We start from the raw sequence: 10,258 nt of genomic DNA, 5'->3' as shown, positions 1-10,258 counted from the left end.
ACTTGGGTTGAAACTTTCGGTAATTGTCAACCTGTAATAGACCAGCTAGTCAACATGTTATTGCTTATCAATGTTAATGCTTACTCACATTTGTATCTATTACTAATTAAATAGTATTCAGATAACAAAGGTACATATCCAACTGGAATTAAGCTAAATATGTTTGTTGATTAAAATTTAATATATATTATGCGCATCTCCTAGGTGATAGTTTTTAAAAATGACACCTGAGCGTCACTCACTGTGAACTAACTGCATACATGTATGAAACTCTTATTATGTGAAGTTTATCAAATCCCCCATAGTTTCTTCATGGCATATGTACTCCTTAGCAAGACCATACACCTCTTTACAAATTAAGACCTCATTGTAATACAGGTTTTTGCAATTGAATTCGTCGCCTTTGCAATTGAATTCGTCCCGTTTGCAATTGATTCGTCGGTATTGCAATTGAATTTGTCCCGTTTGCAATTGAATTCGTCAGTTTTGCAATTGAATTCGTCGGTTTTGCAGTTGAATTAGTCGGTTTTGCAATAGAATTCGTCGCGTTTACATTACAATTCGTCATAAATAAAACAGCTTCAAGAAGCCAACCCGTTCATTAAAGGTCATCTCCAATGGAAAATTTGTTTTTGCTTAAAACACTCCTTATTGATAATAATGAAGAGTGGTGTGTATTGTTTTAACATAACGTGTATTATATAGCTAGCAGCTCACGATCTATGAAGTTGCGGTTTTATTCTGGAAGTAGCATCACTATACGTTACATCGTGATCTAAATCACGGGTGTGCAACGCTTTATAATAATGTTCTCTTTACCTATGGTAAAGTAATCTTTGTTTCGATTCTTAGATATACATCTGTTCTCCAGTAATGCCAAGTAAGTGTGTAGCTGCTGATTGCAACACGGTCAGCGGAATGGGGTATAGCCTTCATGGTTGGCCCTGTGACGAAGGCGTTCGATCTAAATGGACTAGGGCCGTGAAACGCCAGCGAAAGGATTGGGATGGCCCGACACCCACCTCACTGCTCTGTTCTAAGCATTTCGAGCCTGAATGCTTTGCTATCGAAGGTCCACGGTATCACGAAGAAATGGGATTGCCAATAAAGAAGCGATTAAAACCTAATGCTGTCCCAACAATATTTCCACGACCTGTGCACGGAAGTTTCTGCTATTCCAGTACTCCACCACCCAGACCAGCTGCTGAAAAGCATCAGCGAAAAGCGGTAAGCAAATAATGTAGTAATTTATACACACCATGTCAATGTAATTTTAACATAATAAAATATAGCTAGTTTATGAAGCTATGTCAACAACTCCAACAACAGAAGAACTGGAAGCAAGTCTAGGTGCACAACCTTCATTGACCCAGTTGTCAAGTGTACAGTCTTCATCGACTCAGTTGTTAAGTGTAGATGCACAGTCTTCATCGATCCAGCTGTCCTCAACACTTGAGCCACCTGCACACAAAAGTAATGATGTAAAAATATAACGGCAAACCTAACCACATCAATCTTAGGTCCTGTGACTGTTACGCACCTGCCTGGCGTGGATTCTATAGGGGTACAATGTAACCTCTTGGCTGCTCCACCACTGAAGAAACTTTCAAAGGTACCAAATGCCCTTGAGGAGTCATTTACCACTGATCCAGAAGACACTGACATGGGTGATCATGAGGAAACTGATCTAGACTCATCATTTCAGACCACACAGGATGATACCACAACAGAGTAAGCAAACAGTAGTCTCACACCTTTAGTAATTACATCCACACCTTAGTGATGAAATTGAGCAGCAAATAGATCCAGGATCAACACTAGATGAGATAAAGTACATAGTCTTTAAGTCATCACTATTGGAGCTATTCACATCATGTACATCATGCCACAACATATGCAATGGTACCATCTCACAACCCAAGGGAACATTTATCTGTGTAAAACAGCTCTGTTCCCATTGTGGCCACAAAAGGATATGGATGAGTCAACCAATGATCAAGGATACACCAGCTGGAAATGTGATGCTTTCTGCTGCCATTCTCTTCAGTGGTAGTACTCCTGGAAAAATATTGCAGCTAATGAATGAGATGCGAATAGCATGTATTTGTGATAGTACCCTCTACAACCACCAGACAGCTTACCTTTATCCTGCAGTGGTTTCAGTATGGGAAAGCCATCAAACAAAGCTGTTGGCAGAGTGCAGAAGTCGTGGTACTGCCCTGTCTATAGGAGGTGATGGGAGAGCTGACAGCCCTGGACACTCAGCAAAGTACGGCTCTTACAGTCTTATTGATTTTGATAGCAACAAAATTATTCACATGGAACTAGTCCAGGTAAAATTTGCACACTGTTTTTATATCATATGTGATTGGATATGTTCCCAGAGTAATCAAGTAACATCTAGCAATCACATGGAGAAAGAGGGACTATCCAGGGCTCTTAAATTCTTAGATGCTAAGTCTTTGCAAGTGGGCACATTGGTTACTGATAGGCATAAGCAAATTGACAAGTTTATCAGTAAGCAGTACCCAGACATTGAACATCGCTATGATGTGTGGCATGTGTCAAAAGGTAAGGTAGTTGCTCTGGAGAATTGTATGTAATTTATTATGTATAGGGGTAAAGAAGAAATTAAACAGGCAGCAAAATACAAGGACTGCGAACTTATTAATGAATGGATAAAAAGTATTACCAATCATATGTACTGGTGTGCAGCATCAGCTACAAGTGGTAATGAAATGACAGTTCGTTGGAAGTCCTTGATGAATCATTTGTGTGATGAACATGAAGACTGTTACCACACTAATGACCTGGGCAATAGGTGTAAAAAGTGGTTTGTACCAGGTAAAGGCAATTAAACAAAACTAGACTCAACCTTGCACATGTATAACCGATACTAAAGCATGGGAGAAACTCAGTGATATCATTGGAAACCCTCGATTAATATATGATATTAAAAAGCTCTCCCCTAGCCAACAGACCAGCAGCGTTGAGAGCTATCACAGTGTAATCAACCACTTTGCTCCTAAACTGATGGCTTTTTGTTATCATGGAATGCATTGCAGGTAAAGAACAGGTATATGGTATATATACAGTGAAATTGAAGTGATAAATATCACAGGTTATTGATTGCTGCAATGCATTTTAATGAAAATTATAAGAGGCCACAGGCATTCACAAGAGATGGCAAAGAGCGGAGACGACTAACTTTTCCAAAATCGAAGCAAGGGGAATGCACACCCAAAGTAGTCCCAGTGCCGAAAACTTACAGTAAGTTGGTCAAAGTGTTCATCTTGTTTGTTACATACTCATTACAGACTATGCAAATGAATTGATGGTGAAAGCAATACAACTATGTTTAACAAATGCAGAGGAAGATAAAGGGTCGCACAGAAAGCCACCTCAGTTACCTAAAGCCCCTCCTCATTTAGCAAGCCAGTATATGCATCCAGACAAAGACACAATACCTGAATTTTCACGATATAATGACTGATATATTTAGACTCAATGGAAATCTCTTACATTTTTTCTCTAAGTTACATTTGCAATTGGGTGTTTTTTTTCGTAAGGCACTGCTGGCCATATATTGCCTGAATCGATACTAGAACAACTGATAACAAATGTACCGGTAGCTACACTTATAAAGTACATGTATATGGCTTACCAGTACATATCCTTAATTCATCCGTGTCTATACTCCGCCATAGGAGCAATGCCACTGCCTTTGCAACTCTTCACAGTAATCACAAAGTCCCTTTCTATGCTCTAGACTGGGAAGATTCCTTATGGAAAGTGGGAGCGGTGACCATCATTTTCACTGACACTCGATCACTACCTGTACAATTCGTGCACTTGAATCACGCTTCACGGAGGAGAAAAATTTGTAAGTGGGTAAGCAACGCCACATCCTATTCTTACCGTCTACAGTTCTAATCAGAGGACGAATCACAGCGCTTATTTACTCATAGTTATGGTCACAGACCTTACTCTTCAACCCAACTCGCGTCACAACAATTCTTGGATCACGTTGTTACGTCACGAGTTCTGTGGTTACAACTTCGGAAGTGACGTTTTTGCAACTTTGTGGCTTATTATCTCGCTGAATAACAACAATGTTAATATTAAAAAATTTTTTTGTGCATTTTGCGGTTATACAAACATATCAAAACAATAAAATTGATAGGTAAAATTTCCACTGGAGATGACCTTTAAGAGATGAACTATTTATGCCTTGGAGAGTTACACTTGAGACACTAGAAGGTAATTGAAGCTGGTAGTACGCGAAGTTGATAACTGTCTGACAAGTTAATTAACTTGCTCGCGAGTGACCACACCCATCGCGAATGGCGTAGTAGAGTTTGGAATGTTGCTGGATAGGTTGTAGAGGAAGAATTATTGCCTTATAAAGAGTTGTTTACCACTGTTGTACTTGAACAAGTTGTTGTAGCAGCTGCTACATCATGTTTTCGTGTTTCCTCCAGCTACCATTCTTGTTACGGACGAATTTAACTACAAAAGCGACGAATTTAACTACAAAAGCGACGAATTCAATTGCAAAAGCGATGAATTCAATTGCAAAAGCAACGAATTCAATTGCAAACGGGATGAATTCAATTGCAAACGGGATGAATTCAATTGCAAAAGCGACGAACTCAATTGCAAACGGGACGAATTCAATTGCAAAGTCACCGAATTCAATTACAAAAACCTGTAATAGTCAAGTTTCAAATACGTCCTTATATATAGTTAATAAGACATTTAGATCAGTTTTTTTCTTTCATATATACAGTACAGGATATATATAGAGTACTACACTTCACATGCATGTAGCTATTAACCACTCTATTTTATCTAACACAATCTGCTACAAGGACTAAATCCCTACTGTGCTCAAGATACCATAATGGAAATGCACAGTAGGGATATAACACTTCTTATTGTTTTACTGTGATTTAATATCATGGACTACTCCAACTTGTTTCAGTACTTTTTGCAATCAAAATAGCTACTATGAACAATACGGATGATTTCCATTATGAGGGGAAGCCATCATGGCTACCACCAAATCAACACTTTTCACTGTCAGCAAAGATGAATGGGACACAAAGGAGGACACTGGTAAGTCCATGAAGAATGCGTTGTACGTACTGCGGTATGCTAAAAGGCACCTCTCGGGCCGAAGCGATGTCGAACAGTGAAAAAATCAAGCCGTAGCCTTAGCTGTTATTGAATTATGCTTGTCTGAAAGCATCAGTCAGTTACTTACTCAATCAGTCAGTCAGTCAGTAGAAAATAAAAAAATTTTAAGTCCCGTAGCAACTTGTTGAAAGCATTTCAGGTCAATCTGAAAGCTTGTTTGGACTTAGTTTTACCTAACCAATTCTGCCTCATCGTCATCAGGGAAATTGAGGTTGGTTTTTGGGTGATGTTATTTCATGGTCCCTACTACACAGTACTATCATACTGTATTATTCCGTTAAATAAAAAAAATTAAATTCTGTAGTAACTTTTTGAAGGTGTTTCAACTACTTGTACCACAGCATGTTTTACAATATTATTAAAATACAATGATCACAATTACTGTATGCACACAACAACATAATTTACAAGTAGTTTTTTTGGTCTTTTTTTGGAGTTTTATATTTACAAAAAAACCCAAAACAAGTCAAAATACATAAAAGTATTTTGGGGCTGGAGAAGGAGATAATCGTTTTACTGTTTGGTTTCTTTTTCTTTCTGTTCATAATTATTGTGTCTTTCCACTATCAGTTTAGTTACACACCTAAAACATTTCTCTTCTGTGACTATTGTCACTGCTTTATCATTGCCCCAGTAATTAGAGGTGCACCAATATCAATATCGGTATCGGTACCGATATCGGTATTGGTGAAAAGTTGACTTTTTAGCAGATATTACACATAAGTACTAAAATTGTCAAAAGTACATTACAGTTGACTTGGTAGCACAATGGTTAAAGTGTGAGGCTCAAGTTGTAGAGTTTTTCATGATGGCCAGGGTTCAAATCCTGAATTGGTCATTTTTTTCTTCTTTTTTGCACACCTTTTTGTGATCACCTTTTCACAATTCTTTGTTTTTTTCTTTACATAGGTTTTAGTGACCACCTTTTAAGCTTTTTGCCACATTTTAAAATATTTATTGTAGTGTCCATACTGAAAACCTTTTATTTTCAGATATCGGTATCAATATCAGAATCGGTAATTTTTGTAGCCAATATATCGGTTATCGGTATATTGGAAAATTTCCATATCGGTGCACCTCTACCACTAATAAACTGACTGATCAGTTGATCTCTTTGCTTTAAGGATTTATTCAGTGTTACAAAACACTCATCCTCTTTAGGTGAATTCAGTCTGACATCATCAAACTTCATTGCTGCCATCATTTGCAGCTCATTTCTTTCCTCACACACTTTAGAATAATGTACATTCATTACCATCATCTTCTCCTCAAGAGCCTTGTTCCTATTATATGTTATGTGTTATTTGTAAAGACACGTTGACCATAAACAACATGCAAGTGGATAAACTGATATACACATCAACTAGACACATTTATAACTAGTAACCTTTGTGTAGATGATTGTAGATCTTGTACAGTCTGGTTGTGCTTGTGAGTGATGTTGTTGAGTTGGTCATTGACAGCTTGTGAGTTCACACTCAAGTCTTTATAATGTTTCATTAGGATATCCCTAGTGAACAAGTGGATATGAAATCAGTCAGTATCAACATTATACCATTACTACATGATAGTTATTAGTTAAACCACCATCACACAGTGTGTGTGTGTGTGTGTGTGTGTGTGTGTGTGTGTGTGTGTGTGTATGTGTGTGTATGAAAAATATATGAGGGGGTGTGTCAAGAGGTTACACTTGGCAAATGTATTAGTCAAGACAACTCAAGATGAATACTCCAAACTAGATGATGAGGAAGACCACCAGGAAGTACAATATAATGCTTACAGCACCGCCTATTCTTGTACGTTCACTGTAATACAGCATTCAAGGGTACCCAACCCGCTTCAACTTTGACTATTGGTAAGTATTCATTTCATATAATCTATATATATATATAGTTGCAGAATACACACGCTCAATCACATGATCAATCGTGCTTTCTGAGTAGAGTTGTTTTCATAGCATTTCTTACATAACTGTACTGAATTTTCCACTTATCTATACAGTACAACCTCCATTATCCAAACACCTGCTGCCAGTTCAATCATAGAAGTGTTCAGATGAGTGAATTTGTTTGGATAAATGAAGCCCATTCATTTGTATACAGCGTTCCATCCAACTACTCTAATAGAACATACACTTACATTCACCTGACAAAATATTCTAAGAGCAGTTACTTGTACTGTTTGGATAATCGAGGGTTCAGATAATCAAGGGTTCTGATAATCAAGATGTGAGGTCCTACTGTATCCACATAACTGTACTGTATGAGCAGACACAGGACTTTAAGGAAAGACAGTATGATCTGGCACTTTGATCCTCCCATGTAAAGTACAATATAATTACATTCTACTGTGTACATACATAGCAGCAGGTCCCATCCCGGTCTACAACACTCTTACAGTGTAACAGTTTATAGACTATACCTCTCAGCTCTGAAAATGGATCCTTTACTTCATGCCTCTTTCAAGTTGTGACTCAGAGCTACAGACCAGTGGCGTAGCCAAGGGTGGGCATGGGCGGGCATTTGCCCAACCATCACAGTTTCTTGCCCAACCATCACAAACTTTTGCCCAACCATCACAAGTAGCTTAAGATTCACGTGAGGATTCACAGCAGCACACAAAACAATCCTACTTTAATACTGTAAAGCGTAAACGTGTACCTCATTTGTTGAACCATGACTTCGAAGAAGGGATCGTGATAGATGGTGTATCACGTGATCCATTACGCGGGAAAATCCCTTGGGAAGTCCCTATAATTACGCTCCTTGGCGCGATTTAAATTCGAAATTTAAAATGGGGTACACTATAGTTGTGGTACCGTATCTCTAAGCCACAGTCATCAGTAGGATTCAGTGTGGATGGTGCTGGCAGCAAAAGATTTCGTTTCAGTGGACTTGTCAAGCGTATTATTTTTGATAAGGAAAGTACCGTATAGCCTAACTTACTGCTGATGAAAGAAAACGGGAAAGCCTACTCTTCTAGATAACAATAATGGCAGACGACTGGAAATGGAGAAAAGGTCAAGTCATTATAAAGTGTCAGCGCTGTCACATGCACAATTTGTACCGATTAACCGAGTTGTGGTTGGCACCAGATTCATGCAAAATGTACATTGGCTGCTATAAGTCTGGGATGAAGCATTCTTGGCATGCTGATATTTGTGATAAGACTCATTATAGTTCATAAATTAGCGCCCCCGGCCTTAAATTAGGGCCATGTGGCGTTTACTTTAAAGTGCATTACATATCGTTGTGGTGGTTGGTCTGTAAGCTATACTGCCAGTTGATTGTAGTAAATATATGATGAACTGTTTACATTGTTGGTTCTTGTAGATTCAGCAGTTTGATGTCACGTGATGCTCAGTTTGATGTCACGTGATGCTCGGCTACGACGATTGTCGGTGGATGCCTGCCCTACAAGTTTAATAGAATAGCATATAGCTAGCTAGTAAATGTTTGCATGCATGCAAGCAGCATTTGTTTACACTAGCGGTAGGCCTTGTGTGCATACACTTTTCAAATTTTTCTTTGATAATGTCTCACATAAAAGTGAGCATGTTTCTTGTGTGTGTAGTTAAGTTGATGTTATGCCCAACCATCAAATATTGGCTGGCTACGCCCCTGCTACAGACTTTTCGCGATGGTCCTTCAAGTTATCATTAAACTCTATACTCTTAATGTGGTGCTGTCTGTTAACCACTTCTAGTTGTAACATTAACATGTTCCTCTCTCTTGTAACCTGGTGTAGTTGTTGTACAAGCTGAACCCTCTCTGTGGACAACTGATGGAGTTGGTTATCTTTTACAATGATTACATCATCCAACATGCCCTTCTCAGTTCTGCACTGGTTAAGACTAAAAGCTAGTATACAATACTAGTTCAAATACTGATGTGTAAAATTTTACTGGGTGTTATTGAAAGTAGTGTGGGAGGATCAAAGTACCGCCAATCACGTGCATGACATTGTAAATCACTAACACTGGCCAGATTAATTCTACCAGTTGGTTCTATGACTACAAATAGATTACATGAACACTTACTGATAGTCTGACATGGAAAATTGAAGCAACAATCCCACCCAGACAGCATGATGGATCACGTGCGTAACACTGTCAAATGCTAAAACTAGTCAAACTAATCCTAGCAAGTCATTCTATGACTAGAAATAGATTATATGACAACTTACTGATAGTCTAGCTGATAATCGAAAATTGAAGCAATTTGGGCACCCAAGAAAATCGCTCTGAGCAAGATGACCAGGAAGTACAATAAAACACTTAAAGCACCGCCTATGCTTGTGTATACAAAAAATACAGCACTTGGGGGGGGGGGTGTCTCGAGGCAAATACAGCACTGTGCTGTATTAGCCTCTTAACAAGCCCCCTCGTGCTGTATTTTCCATACACATGCGCGGCAGTGCTTTAACTATAAGATGCAGTAAACCCTCAGCCTAGCTATACAGTAGAACCTCAGTTATCCAAGCCCCAATGGTCTTGGGAAATGGTCAAGCCCCTACAACTACAAGTGACACGCGTTTCTCTGCATGGTGTAGTTTAGCCTCAAAAACATAAATTGTTGTAGTACATATGTTAGGCACTCCCCATACACTATCGCTCTCTGTTATTGCCTGTAAGGCCATCTTCAGTGCTTTCACGGTCTAAAATACAACCAATCACGTGCTAGATATAATGTGCATTAAAAAGAAGTAATGCATTATAATTTCCGGATGTAACATCTCTTATATATTACTCATTACTTTGTCATGCAACACATTATATTACTCGTTACTGCAAAGCAATATTATGTAACACATTACAAATGTAATGCATTACCCCAACTCCGTCTATTAGAATACTGAACATGGCTGTTGTATTAGGTTGACTGCTTTATTACAGTATCTCGAGCAAGATCTCAAGTGGACCTCAGACTCTTGACCACACTTTGTATAGTATCCAACATAACAACATAATACCTGTCTAATGTCTCCTCAAGAGAACTTGATAAGTTCTCTTTTCATTCTCTCAATTTCTTCCTTCAACAAAATTGTCTCCTGTTCCTTT

At 38.5% G+C, this 10,258-nt stretch overlaps 1 protein-coding gene and 1 long non-coding RNA gene across 5 annotated transcripts; one reads left to right on the top strand and one right to left on the bottom strand.

Annotated features, from left to right (window-relative positions):
* Positions 1-764: 764 nt before the first annotated feature.
* LOC136240619 (uncharacterized) lies at positions 765-3,539 on the top strand. Of its 3 annotated transcripts, XM_066031632.1 has the most exons (6): positions 765-1,731; positions 1,781-2,333; positions 2,385-2,571; positions 2,618-3,065; positions 3,122-3,270; positions 3,318-3,539. In XM_066031632.1, the coding sequence occupies exons 1-4, from the start codon at positions 1,664-1,666 to the stop codon at positions 2,680-2,682; spliced, it is 873 nt and encodes a 290-aa protein (XP_065887704.1). In that variant the 5' UTR covers positions 765-1,663; the 3' UTR covers positions 2,683-3,065; positions 3,122-3,270; positions 3,318-3,539. The 3 variants fall into 3 exon arrangements, with proteins under 3 accessions (XP_065887704.1, XP_065887702.1, XP_065887703.1); XM_066031630.1 differs by having other exon boundaries at positions 1,781-2,571; XM_066031631.1 differs by having other exon boundaries at positions 1,781-2,571; positions 2,618-3,076.
* Positions 1,240-4,036, bottom strand: LOC136240620 (uncharacterized). Of its 2 annotated transcripts, none has more exons than XR_010693909.1 (4): positions 3,919-4,036; positions 3,665-3,862; positions 1,507-2,058; positions 1,240-1,461 (listed from the first exon to the last, which is right to left on the bottom strand). It is a non-coding gene; the product is annotated as an uncharacterized lncRNA (long non-coding RNA). The 2 variants fall into 2 exon arrangements; XR_010693908.1 differs by having other exon boundaries at positions 1,541-2,058; positions 3,919-4,035.
* Between the last annotated feature and the right edge of the window lie 6,222 nt (positions 4,037-10,258).

The sequence above is a fragment of the Dysidea avara genome, chromosome 12 (assembly GCF_963678975.1).
Source record: "Dysidea avara chromosome 12, odDysAvar1.4, whole genome shotgun sequence".
Classification (NCBI taxonomy): domain Eukaryota; kingdom Metazoa; phylum Porifera; class Demospongiae; order Dictyoceratida; family Dysideidae; genus Dysidea; species Dysidea avara.
Note: the sequence above shows the minus strand (reverse complement) of the source record. Positions and strands in the feature narration are given on the sequence as shown.